The sequence below is a fragment of the Epinephelus moara genome, chromosome 20 (genome assembly GCF_006386435.1).
Source record: "Epinephelus moara isolate mb chromosome 20, YSFRI_EMoa_1.0, whole genome shotgun sequence".
NCBI classification, from domain to species: domain Eukaryota; kingdom Metazoa; phylum Chordata; class Actinopteri; order Perciformes; family Serranidae; genus Epinephelus; species Epinephelus moara.
In genome coordinates this window covers 32,373,552-32,386,991 of record NC_065525.1, presented here as the reverse complement: position 1 = coordinate 32,386,991, position 13,440 = coordinate 32,373,552, and the positions used below count along the sequence as shown (strand labels likewise).

The following is a 13,440-nucleotide window of genomic DNA, read 5'->3' as shown; positions in this document are numbered from 1 at the left end:
TGCTGCTGTTATCATTAGTCATACTTCTACTGTTATTATACACATATGATTATTGTCACACATGTATACTATCAGATATTAATATATTATTATTAATTATAATATTACTTTCATTAATGTTGTTGTAAGCTACTGTCATTACCGTCTGTCCTGCATCTCTCTCTGTCTCTGTCTCTCTCTCTCTGTCTCATTGTGTCATACAGATTACTGTTAATTTATTATGTTGATCTGTTCTATCCGCTGTGAGGGTCGTATGCTGTAAAGCCCTGTGAGGCAAATTGTGATTTGTGACATTGGAATTTATAAATAAAATTGATTGATTGAATTGATTGATACTTAAAATTATGTGTAAAAATTAGCCTTTTTACTGTGAGTAATATGCTGGACTGTTCCTTAGCTCTCAGCCGTTACCAGGCAACCAGCGGAGACTCCATGACGCTGCGCCACGCACAGATACCGAACCCAAGATGGCGCCTGTTCAGAATTGCTTACCTGGAGTATAGACGAATTCAGCGAGTGATTTGTGTATGCCGCCATCTTGCGGCAGCGCCATTGCTGCGGTGACATGTGTCAGTCATCAATTCATTATGCTGTCATTGTGAACTGACTCTCTACAATGACAGCATCATGAATAGCTGGATTGATGATGTTAGACAGTGGCCTCCGGTAACTGATGAAGGTATCTTAAATGAGTACCGATATTAATATAGAAATTAATCATTTGTTAGAGCGATAAACAGGAAAGATTAGAGTAATAGGGAGATAATAGACTGTATCATTAAACACTGTGTAATATGATGTTAGCATACGTTACGTGTGCTGACGTTAGCAAGCTAGCAGCAGGACATTTAATCATTATGGACAGGCTACGTGACTAAAAACAACAACACGTGTTTGTGTTTTGTTTTAGGTATTCAAGAATATTTTATTGATTGCCTGGCCTCCGATGACCAAAAAAACGGCAATTACAGGGCTCTGATTGAGGGTCAAAATTACGGGAACTGCCCATTGGTTCGACATCCCATTGTTCCGACCATATTAAACTCATTGTTCCAAAGTCCGTTCCGAAATCATCATGATGCCCTGTGGTTAAGGTCTGGTTAGGTTTAGGCACAAAAACCACTTGGTTAGGGTCAGGAAAAGACCATGGTATGGGTTAAAATGAAAAAGAAAGTGACAAACTCATAAGGCGTGAGCCTGCTCCGCCTCAAGCCGGTCGCGGCGCACCATACACCCGCCGCAAGCCATTCAGCACCGCGGACAGTCGGACTAATGGGATGTCGAACCAATGGGCTGTCGAACCAATGACATGGACCCAAAATTACCTGAGCTCCGGATGGGTCGGGCAAATTTTACACTGCCTTTTAGATGACCATCACATCATATTGAAGGCGACGTGATGGTCACGTAGCCTGTCCATAATGATTAAATGTCACGCTGCTAGCTTGCTAACGTAAGCACACATAAGGTATGCTAACGTTATATTACACAGTGTTTAATGATACAGTCTGTTATCTCCCTATTACTCTAATCTTTCCTGCTTATCGCTCAAACAAATGATCTCTATATTGATATCGGTACTCATTTAAGATACCTTCATCAGTTACCGGAGGCCAGAGAGTCAGTTCACACTGACAGCATTATGAATTAATGACTGACACATGTCACCGCAGCACTGGCGCCGCCGCAAGATGGCGGCATACACAAATCGCTCGCCGAATTCGTCTATACACACCCAAAATTTCTAGCTTCCAGGTTTACATCTGGGATTTCCACCCTCTGGACTTAGTTGGCAAGTAGCTGGATTGGCCAGTGGAAGTCTCTATTGTCCTTTATCTATGGACCAACTGATGGGGAAGCAGTGCCTATCATTAAAGTCATTTTATTCAAGGCAGTAGAACATTTCTGACTTCATGCATCACTGAGCAACTTTCTTAGGAATGAAGGGCGCCTCGCCTCCAACGCAGTATCCAGTTCTCATGAGCCAGGTCTCTTTCCGAAGTCGTCAAAATCTGGCACTTGGGCAGTGACTGTGTCAGAAACCAGCGAATAAAGGCATCCTAAACACTGGCATGATATGCAGCCAATTGCGATTATAGTTTTACAGGCCTGGCAGCGTCAGGGGGAAATGCGGCAGGACAAGGAAGGTTAAGACAGTGAAAAACCGAATGGGGCGGGCAGGAGTGGTGGTGAATGGGTCCAACAAACACGGACTTTCACCTGAGAGAGTGGTGTTCGTGTCCCGTTAGATTCTTTTGTTGCCTAACCTAACCACATATTTTTATTGCCTAAACCCAACCATGTGTGTTTGATGTTGAAGGGAAAAAAAGTCGATTTGTGGGGTTGTACCAACATAGTGCATTTATTTTGAAAGAGACTGCATGTAAACGGTAAATTTCCTGTGAAAAGGGAAGTGTATCTTGAAAGACGTTTATGCATTGTAACAGGCAGAGCTTGAAAGCTGTCCCAGAACGTGCACAACCAACGCACCGAGGGTACCTTTCATGTCGTATCTCGAGGTGGAAAGTCCATGACCAAACGTCAATGTGTGACAAGGTTGGAGTGAGAATATGTTGGTTCTCTTGGACAGAACCAGGCTAGCTTTCTCCCCCTGTTTCTAGTCTCTGTGCGAAAGCTAACCAACTATTAACTGTAGCCTTGTTGATCCTCTCATTTAAGTCTCTGCCACAAAGGGAATAAGTGTATTTCCAAGAAATGTTGAACTTTACCTTAAAGTGGATTAAACAGTATCTAATCTCATGTGGAAAATCAACTTTTCTGTACAAAATGTTTACCGCTACTGTTAGCAGCATTACACTTTCCAGGATTTTGCAATAGAGCATGATTTCATAGTATACAGCATCTCGTGAGAGTCCATATGGGGACCCGAGGAAACAATGATTAGCCTGTCTAGCACAAAAAACACAGAGAAGAAATTCAGATTTTTGTTTGGAGCATGTGTTGCTGAGAACTTCCTACAGGAATTTTAAAAATCTTGACTCTCAGCCAGGCAGACATCATAACATCATAAGATAACACCACTGACTGAATGTGAGAGTCATTTTCACTTGCAGAGAGTGCTAATGCAATGCATCCTGCCGTCTAAACTCAACGCACATGACTGCACTGGTCTTGTCAGAGCAAAACAACGGCATGACTGAAGAAGAGGACAAGGTTGAACTGGGATTTATTGGGGCTGACCTAAGTGTGACCCTCGTTGTTTCATTACATGAGACTGTTCAAGGCTCTTTCAGCTTCTGTGTGTGTGTGTGTGTGTGTGTGTGTGTGTGTGTGTGTGTATGTGTGTGTGAAAGCATAAATAAAGGTTCGCTATGTCTCAGCACACAAAGACAATTTGAGGATTTCACATGAAGTCACACACACAGGCTGATATATTGATGCCCCTTAAATGCATTTCATTTTTCTCCCCACCTTTACATAAAATAGGAAGCTCCCTATTGGTTGAGGCTCACCCCACCCTCCGCCTCCTTTCCCCCGGTTTCCCGGGCAACCATGTCAGGGTGGAGGAAAAGAGCAAATCATGTGAGGGCATAGCATCTTTCTCTCCCCTCTCTCCCCTCTCTCTCATCCTCTCTCCAAGTGTGTGTGTTTGTGTGTGTATATGTGTGTGTGTGTGTGTGTGTGCATATAAAAGCCTCTCTCTCCATGCTTCCACTTCACTCTCAGCTCTCCATTGCTTTGCTGAAAGCATAGGCGCAGGACGGACGAGAGGGGAGGGGGACACGACTGAAGGAGATCCCTGTGTTACAGTGGGAGACATTTCTTTGACCTTCCTCCTTACTTTCTCCCCCCACCCTCCTCCCTCCTCTCCCAATGTGTTTTGGGTCTCCCTCCTTTCCCCCCGCTTCTTCCTCTTAAGCGTCTCGGCTCTGCTTGGACGGTGGCTGCATCGATGCAAAATGGGTTGTGGCAATTCCTCAGCCACCAACACCTCAGGAGGGGGTGAGTGTTTTTAAGGAATGTGTGTGTGTATGTGTGTGTGTGTGTATGTATCTCTATATATATATATATGTGTGTGTATGTGATAATGGTTGAGAGTGTGAGGGAGAGAGTTGTCACTGTATCTGCACCAAGGGGAGAGGGTGTTTTGAATGTAAATGAAGTGTGTCAGGGTTACCCTTGCATTCAGCATATGTACTCAGATGTGTCCGTGTGTGTATATCTGTGTGTGTGTGTGTGTGGCTCTCAGTGTTTTGATTTCATTCACGGATAGCTGTATATCATTATGTATGTTTGTGTCTCAAAAGGACTGTAAAAATCATAATTTTTCTTTCCCCCCTTCCTAATGTTCATCATTTTGTGGCATTCTTGCTGTCACTCTGTGGTGTCTGCGTGCGTGCCGAGGTCTCTTATGTGTGGTGGGTCGATCATGAAGGGTTTCCCATATTCTAGTATAAGACACCAGAGTAGCTGCATCAGGAATGTGCCGCTTTGATACTGACAATGACACTGAAACTATTAACAAACTGTTACGATGTCAGCGTCTACAGTTACACAGAAGCTATAGATGTTTGTCTTTCTCCGGGTGTGTTTGCACTGGTTTCCATGGATTTTGAGCATAAAAGAAAAGCAGCTTTAGTGACATTCACATGCCTTTGTCTCCCCACTTGACTAATGCTGGCTGTGTCTGTAAGCAAGCCGCTTTGAAACAGTGGATCAATGAGCAGGTTTCATTCATAAAGCCTGGAGGACACATTTGAATGGGAAAAAACACTGTATCGCGTGGTTATACCAACGCTTGCAGAGATATCAGCTTATTGAGGTAATAATTGAATTGAAGTATCTGCAGGATTACCTCACCACCACTGCCCATTAAAGCAGTATGGTGTGTGTTTGTGTAAATTTATGTGTGTGTGTGTGTGTGTGTGTGTGTGTGTGTGTGTGTGCTTGCAGGTACCTAATCAGTACTCGCCAGGCATGTTAACAGAGCCACACACAGCATCTGGAAAGCACGACCCAGTGTTGTCTTTAAATTTGATCTAGTGTGAGGCTACAGTATCTGCAAACAACATCTCAGTAGGTGTCTGAGTTTGTTGTGAGTGTGAGCAGCTGTGCTCATGGCTGTGCAGCAGGTCTTATCCATTTTTTTCTCTTCCTTCTTAAAGGTCAGCGTTCAGCACAATGTCAAGGACATGTGACATCCTGTCACTTTGACAAATGTGGATGTATTTGTCCATGCCAACTGACACTATTATTATCTGTAGAATTAAGATAGAAGCACCCTGCTGCTCCCATGTTAACCCAGGGTGTATAATTGTCTCACTACACATTATGTTAAATACTGTAAGTCTTCATAGGAAAAGTTAAGATTAATGACAAATCTGCACATGATTGAACACTTGAAAATGGATTTATATCTATGTAGGCTACAGTTACATTATAAGGTGTTATTACCCATTTATAAAATGTTTATATCCTGCTTATACATGTCAACTATAACTAGAGATTAGGATTGAGACGAATACTTGGGATGAAATGACTGTCCTGTATGAGTAATGTACTTTTTGAGTATGACTATCATCCAGGTAAAATGTGTCAATGTCCGTATTTGTTCTGAAGGAAAATCCTCATTTGAGTAGCTAGTAGTCAGTCTTTTAATCTCGTGATCAAAAATGATCTGAGGCTCATCCTGAGACTGTTCTGTAAATAGTTTTCTGATAAATAATAAATATAGTAATGTTTGATCAACACATCAATGGCAGGCTTAAAATAACAACTTCTGGTTAGCTCTCACGCATTTCCGGTTTAAGTCCCACCCACTTTGGGTTTAACCTCCTGCTGTAGATGTATACTTGTGTCACTACAGATTTGTAGTGATATGTTGAACCTCCCTATTTAGCATGTATGAGCTGTAAATAAACAGTTAATGATGGCTTCTAACATCTTTAATGTAGTTGCAAGTGGATATAAATGTGAAATCAATGTGTTTATCAACAAATAATCTCCTTCTCTGGGCACCCATAAGTACAGGTTGATGTATAAACACATGATTAATCCTAAAACAGTGAAACCAAACAAACACACAAACAAACAAACAAACAAACAAACAAAAATGTTGTGATAATCAACTCGGTCTCATAACCAACTCTTCAAATACAATATTTGGTCACTACTCCGCTGCGTCAGATACTGATGCACAGAGCTATCCTTTAGCAGTGGTGTGAGAGGCATGGTGGCTTTTCGTCCGCATAAGGTGGTTTGGAGGGGAGGTGCATGGGTCAAACAAACCACGGACTTTCTCCTGAGAGACTGCTGTTTGTGTCCCGTGTGAAAGAGAAAGTCAATTGAGTTATTTTAACAACAACGTAGTGTGCTAGAATGTGCAGCATAATATGCTAATACAGTATCCCAGGTGACGTATGTGACATATGTCATGTGATGTTATATTATGTTAGTAACAGACATACCTATTTTTAAGCCAAACCATGATGTTTTTTTCTAAACTTAACCATATGCTTTTGTTGGCTAAAGTTCAGAGAGTCATACACCCCTTTTCCACCAAAATTAGCGTGTGTACGTGGGCTTTTTAAACACAGGGAAATTCGCTAAAAATGGGCAATCCACTACTTTCCCATTGCAAATAGATCAGTGCTGTGTACACGGCTCTGCAGAAGATGAGTATGCCTTTCTGTGTGTGTGAGGGTTTTTTTGGTGTGTGACATTTGACGTCACGGATGGGCCAGAGAACACATTAACAGTGGAGAGGAGCACAGAAGCCTGTGAAAATGTTACAGTGATTACTTTTTTTGAATATATCTCCAGAGCGATGTTTATGCGTTGCTTCGGAGGAGACAGGCGGTATTTTGAGCTGGTGTGTCATTGCATCTCGCCGGTAAATGAGCTAAAATTAGCACGTTCACCTGGATGTTGTGTTCCCATCAATGCTGTTGGAGCTGGAGGCAATAATTCTCGTGACAACTGCAGACTCGGATGCAAATGGCAAATTAAAACTTTTCCCATTGCACTGAAAAACCAGATGTTAGCAGGTGTGCAGTGGAAAAGGGGTTTAAGTTAAATGTTTGAGGCCACTGACCATGCATCTGTATTTGACGAGTTGGAAGTGTGAAAGTGTTGCAATATTATATTACATGTCTTAATGGGAGAAATTATAGTTGTTAATAAATCCTGTACACTAATAAACACTAATATGAGCTTACAACGACATTACAGTGCATTACAAGGCATTCTTTGAAATGCTAAATAGGATTAAAGCAAAAATTTCTAGCATAAGTTCTATAATTTTCAGAAGTCATCCAAGAACTTTTCAATTTCATGACCACTTGGTGCACTCTATATCACATTGCTCATCCCCTGTCTTATGCACCCAGATGTGTGCCCTTGGATATGAATGAGCTTTTGTCAGTCTACTGAATAGGCCCCTGTGTCATATCAGCAGACCCAAACATTTACCGTGAAAGAAGTTCCTCTCCATTCCATTTACAAGGATGAAATTCCCTGTATTTCTGTGTAATGATGTGAATGTGATTCTCCTGTATTCTGCTATTACATCCTATTCGAGTGGGGCTCTTTTTGAAGGTACATTTCTACTTTAATATCATGGGGGACGGTATGAAGAACCAATTGAAGGGCAGAATGAAGGCTTTTGTTCCCCTGCTGCTGATACTGTATATGTTCAAACAGGATGTTAGATTACCCTCCAACTGAATGCATTGTGATCTCATTTCGATTCAAATCAAGTTTAGTGGACTGCCTGTGGTTCAGCGAAGAATGAGCTGTTGTTGGACCATAAAAGAGTCAAACAGAATTGGGATGAGCACAATGGGCGTCATTAGGACTGGGGGATTTTACACTGCATGTCTTATATCAGTTTACAACATATCCTCTGTTACCCTTCAGAGCCAAGTTATGAATTATTTAGAGTATCCTATACAGTGAAAACCCCTATTGTGAATATAATGCAAAATTAAGCACTTGCTTGCATAAAAGAGGCAATACTCCTAAAGTATTCTTTATTCTTTATTCTTTATTCAGGATCCCTTATTAGTTGTCACCACAGTAACAACTACTCTTCCTGGGGTCCGCACAAAACATCTTAGACAATCCTAAAGTATACTACTAAAGTATAATTGCTGCATTCAAATTTTCAATGGTAATTTTTCTATCATGCGTGCCTCTTCAATTAACATTACATAGTAAATTCATTCATTCAGGCCTCAAGAGGCATCATCCTCTTGAGGGTCGCGGGGGGGCTGGAGCCTATCCCAGCTGACATTGGGCGAGAGGCAGGGTACACCCCTGGACAGGTTGTATCGCAGGGCTGACACATAGAGACAGACAACCATTCACGCCTACGGACAATTTTAGAGTTATCAATTAACCTAGTCCCCAATCTGCATGTCTTTGGACTGTGGGAGGAAGCTGGAGTGCCTGGAGAGAACCCATGCTGACACGGGGAGAACATGCAAACTCCGCACAGCCTATCCCAGCTGGCATTGGGTCAGGACCCTGGGCAGGTCACCAGACCATTGCAGGGCTAACACAGAGAGACTGACAACCATTTAGAGTCACTAATCAACCTAACCTGCATGTCTTGGGACTGTGGGAGGAGGGGAGCCAGATTGGGGCCCACACTGGGAGGGGAGTGCGGGGTTCCAACCCCACACCCTTGATTCGAACTGGAAAGCCTCTTGCTGCGAGGCAACAGTGCTAATTCTGATGTGTGTCCATGTGTGAAAACAGTGCATCTTTCCCTTCATGTAGGCCATCCATCCATTTTCGTAACTGCTTATCCTCTTGAGGGTCTCGGGGGGGCTGGAGCCTATCCCAGCTGTCACACACGGGGAGAACATGCAAACTCCACACAGAACACTGACTTTCACCCGAGTGAGCGGTGTTCTGTAAGATTATAAAGCCAAACCCTGTTCTTTTTTTCCTAAACCCAACCATGTGTGTTTGTTGTTGCGTTATATTCTGAAAGAGACTGTATGTAAACATTATATTTCCTGTGAAAACAGAAGTGTATCTTGAAAGAAGACAGTGCATATAACAGTCAGAACTTGACACAGTGTTCCAGAACGTCAACAACCAACGCACCCACCTTTCACATCATATATGGATGTGGAAAGTCCATGACCAAACATCGATATTTGACGAGGTTGGAGTGAGAATGTGTTGGATTTGCACTGAGCCTTAACAAACACAGGCTGTCTACTGCAGATTCTCCACTCGCTGAAGTCTCATACGTCTCTGTCTTTACTGTCCTGATAAGGACCAGGAGGACGACCATGGAAATTTCCCAGGAAGTCTCATGAGGAGCTCTCCAAAGCTGCCACCTCCACACCTCCCTAAATCACTGCCAGCTAAGGGTTCACCCCTTCACCTTGATCACTCTGTGCAATTAAAGAAGTGCTGCCATTGTCTTCTTAAGCATTGAACTAATTGACTTCTGTGACATGTTCTGAAAAGGCGGGCAGGGAGCTGTTAGATAAATCGTGTTCTGTGTCACATACTGTACATTGGTAGCTGTTAGCTGTCTCGGCTGTTTGGCTGTTGAATAATGGCCTTTGCTGGTGAGGTAACACACATCCTTCAGTTTTTTTCATGATGAAGATTAATTAAATCTGGTCTTTTCATCTGTTTTCAGGGCCAGCAGACGTCTCCAAAGATGTGTAAGTACATCAGTCACTTTTTCAAGTATTTCTAAAACACATCATATGTGACATTCAGATGACATTGTACGCTTTCATAAAAGAGTTTCATTCAAAGGATTTGGGAAATTTATATGATGGAGCAGATAACCTATTCTTTGAGGTTACAAAAAATATTTTTGTCAAGAGATGGAGCCCTATGATGAAACTACTAATACAGTGACAACCCTACACCCTACCCCTCCACCCCTTTTAGTAATTTATTTAATTTTATGTATTTTTTTCTCTACATTAAAATTAAATTATATTCCTTATGCCTTTCCCCCTTTTTTTCCTTTTTCTTTTTTTTCTTATTTATTCATTTGTTTACTTGTCTGTTTATTCTTTCATCAATAAGTCAAGTATGTAACATATATCTGATACAAATATGTTACTTCTGTTATGTTAAATTCCTTACTATACTTCATTGCTGTATACACCTAATTGTGGTCAGATTTTCTGATGTGTTATATTAAGGTGTAATGAACAAGATGTCTGCACTGAGAACAAAAATAAAAAGTTAAAAAATAAAATAAAAGAGTTTCATATACTGTGTCTGCCCAAGTAGTATTTGTACAGTATTCCTTGTGGCAAAGTATTCATGTCCTCACTGACATTATAGTGATGTAGACAATATGAAATTTAAATGTGAAATAACTTTACAGTAGAAGTGTCAGTGAATGGCTTTAAGTAAGCTGGAAACTACAGTCACTTTCATACTAACAAACAAGTACTTCAGTTCACACACTTAAACCTGACAGTAACATATTCTTATTATTTACATTAGTGATGTTTGTACACAGTCATAAAACATCTGTATTTTCCTGTATTTTATTATTTATTAGTTGACCAACATAAAATGCAGATTTGTCTTTATCTTCAACCATTAAGACAGTTTTTATAATGTATATGAATTAAGGTATCATTGATATGACCTTTGCACTTTTGCCATTTCGTTTCCTTTCACATCTTATATTATTTAAAGTTTTGCCACTCAACATTTTTGTTTGTTGTTTGTTTTTACACTGACTTCATACACTGTGCCTTTGGCATGTATTTTAACTAGGGCTGCCCCAGACTAAGAATTTCCCGAGTCGACCAATAGTCGTCATTTAGGGCCATTAGTCAACTAGTCGCCCGCATGTTTACAATATTAATTAAATTATTAAATAATATATTTTGGGCGGGGCAACACAATGGTTTGAGTTGAAGGTGTGAGAAAGAATAGTATCAGTAACATTGTTAACACTGTGCTACATTACAGAGAAATACAAAACCGTACTAATGAACCTTCATTAATATAGGCCTATATTTTATCTACAAGTGCACGTCACACACTGAGCGAGCCGCCTGTTAATGACGCTGTGGGCTAATGGGCATGTAGCTACTTCCATGTTTCAGATGATACGTCATGTTTGTAGTCGACCAATGAAGATGAGTTTACATATCACCTTGGGTTCGTCCTTCACCTTCTCAAAATGATCCCACACTTTGGATTTCCTGCCCGACATGTTATTAACTAGCCTGTGGAATAACCGATAAACAAATATACTTGACAGTACCATTTAATGTTTATATTTTAACGTTATTTCAGCTCTTTGGAGAAGTGTTTGTACAAGATTTGGCTTTTTATCTGCAGTTTGTGGCGCAACAATGAGTGTAATTCCCATCCCTGAGAAACAAGTCAGATTTGGATTTACACATATAGCTTCTTTTTAATTTTTATAATATTCACAGGTGATATTGAGAGATATAAACTTTTGTGATGTCAACAATTACTAAATATTTTCAGTATGTTGTATATATTTATGATCCAAACCTACAGAAAAACTTAGAGGGGGCACATTATGTGCAAAAAAATGTCATGAAAGCATTGCTTTAATTCGTTGTCTCTTGCTTCATGTGTGATATTGAACTGATAAGGTCTGTGTCATGCATTACAAATCCAATTTGGAAATGAATTATACTTGTGTGAGAGAGTGAGTGTTGGTTAGATACTGTTATGGCAAAATGAAGACTTCTAGTGAACCACAGTTTGATAAATGCAGTAAAAACTTGACTGCAAAGATGTCTATACTCTGCTCAGTAATATCCTGGTACTGAGAAACACGAGCTCCACTGTATAAAAAGAGACTGACAGACACAGAAATTAATAAATACTTGACCTTGATGCCACGTCCCCTCTGGCTCTTTTTTGTTTAACAACTCTTTTGGCAAAAAATATATTTCTTCTGGCTTAAGGAAATTCAATTTAGATGTTTTTCTGTGAAGGTTGTCCTCTGCCATCAACAGTTCACGTTTATCAAAGCTATGGGAGGGGCAGCATTTCCAAAGCACTTCCCGGAATCAGCGAATGAGTGTGTGTGTGTGTGTGTGTGTGTGTGTGTGTGTGTGTGTGTTTGGGGAGATGTATTACTCATCTTATGGGGACATTAATCTGTTTACCCAGTCACATTGTGGGAACTCACATTTCCTTTTGAGGTAAAAGTGCAAGTCCCCATCTCGTAAATATCAAAATTTAGGGTGCAGACTTGGGTTAGGGTTAGCCAGGGTTAAGGTTAGGGTCAAGGTAAGTCTCCAGGAAAAAATGTAAGTCAATGTAGTGTCCTCTAAAGTAATGGAAACACGGCTGTATGTGTGTGTGTGTTTGTGTGTGTGTGTGTATGCTCCTTGATAACTATCTGAGCAGCCAGCACAGGACCCATGAGAGCTGACAGCAGCATATCACTGACTCACTGAAGCTAATCACAGCTTCCTAGACTGTACCACACAACAAATTATCACGCTCACACACACACACACACACACACACACACACACACACACACACACACACACGAACACACACACACACACACACACACACATATTACCGGTATGTCAACACAAGATTGAAGGAATAATACACCCCAAAAGTGAAACTGATGTCATTATTTTGCTTGCAGTAGTGGAAAAGAAACACACAGTGAATTAGCTGGTGCAGCCTCATGCCATGACTTAAAACACAAACAAACAAACAAACAACAACAAAAATAGCCTAAAAAGTGAGGTCATTTAAAATCGGTTGTTCAGTAGCCTGGTTCCAGACCTGAAGCAAAATTGGAAATTCAGTCTGATTATCATGAACTCCTGGAGTGGGAATTCTCAAAAGGGCTAATGCAGCACACTTCAAATGTTCCCCATGTTTTTAAAGGAGAATTTCACCACATTTTAAGTGAGTTTTTTTCTGAGTTTACTGAGGTGGAGACTAGAAATACAAGCCCATTCTGAGCACCACTGACGTCACCGGTTTGAACAACAGATTTTGAAAAAGCCCCCAGAGACACAGAGAGCACTATTAAAACATCTTATTTTATGTACACCCCAAATTTGGATAGATTAACTTAATGTTGAAAATTGGCAAAGTTATCCTTTAATGCTTCTTATCAGTGTGTATGTTTGTTGTTTAGTTTTAATGTCCTCTGTGCTCCCGTAAGAGCTGACCTGACCCGTGCTTCTTCTCTCAATCAGGACAGAAGATCCTGCGGCAGACGATGAGAAAAGAAGGTATTTTGTTAATATTCTTATTAGGGTCCGGGCAGCTAAGCTGCCAGGACACTATTGTAATCCTAGGTATTCTTCTTCTTTTTCTTCTTCTTCTTCTTCTTCCTCCGAGGAAATCATACTTCCCATGGGTGAAAACTCACCAAACTTTGCACAAAGGTCCAGTCTCATGCCAGATATCATCAGCTGTAAACTCAAGCCAATAGTCCTGATGGTGGCACTACAGCAA

At 40.9% G+C, this 13,440-nt stretch overlaps 1 protein-coding gene across 1 annotated transcript in view; it reads left to right on the top strand.

The window, feature by feature from the left end:
* The first annotated feature begins 3,620 nt into the window (after positions 1 to 3,620).
* LOC126408566 (overexpressed in colon carcinoma 1 protein homolog) overlaps positions 3,621 to 13,440 on the top strand; it is a 19,748-nt gene continuing 9,928 nt past the window's right edge. Inside the window, exons 1-3 of the mRNA XM_050074191.1 lie at positions 3,621 to 3,963; positions 9,626 to 9,650; positions 13,179 to 13,214. Of these exons, the coding sequence (XP_049930148.1) occupies positions 3,921 to 3,963; positions 9,626 to 9,650; positions 13,179 to 13,214 (104 nt within the window). The 5' untranslated portion in view covers positions 3,621 to 3,920. The remainder of the gene's footprint in view (positions 3,964 to 9,625; positions 9,651 to 13,178; positions 13,215 to 13,440) is intronic.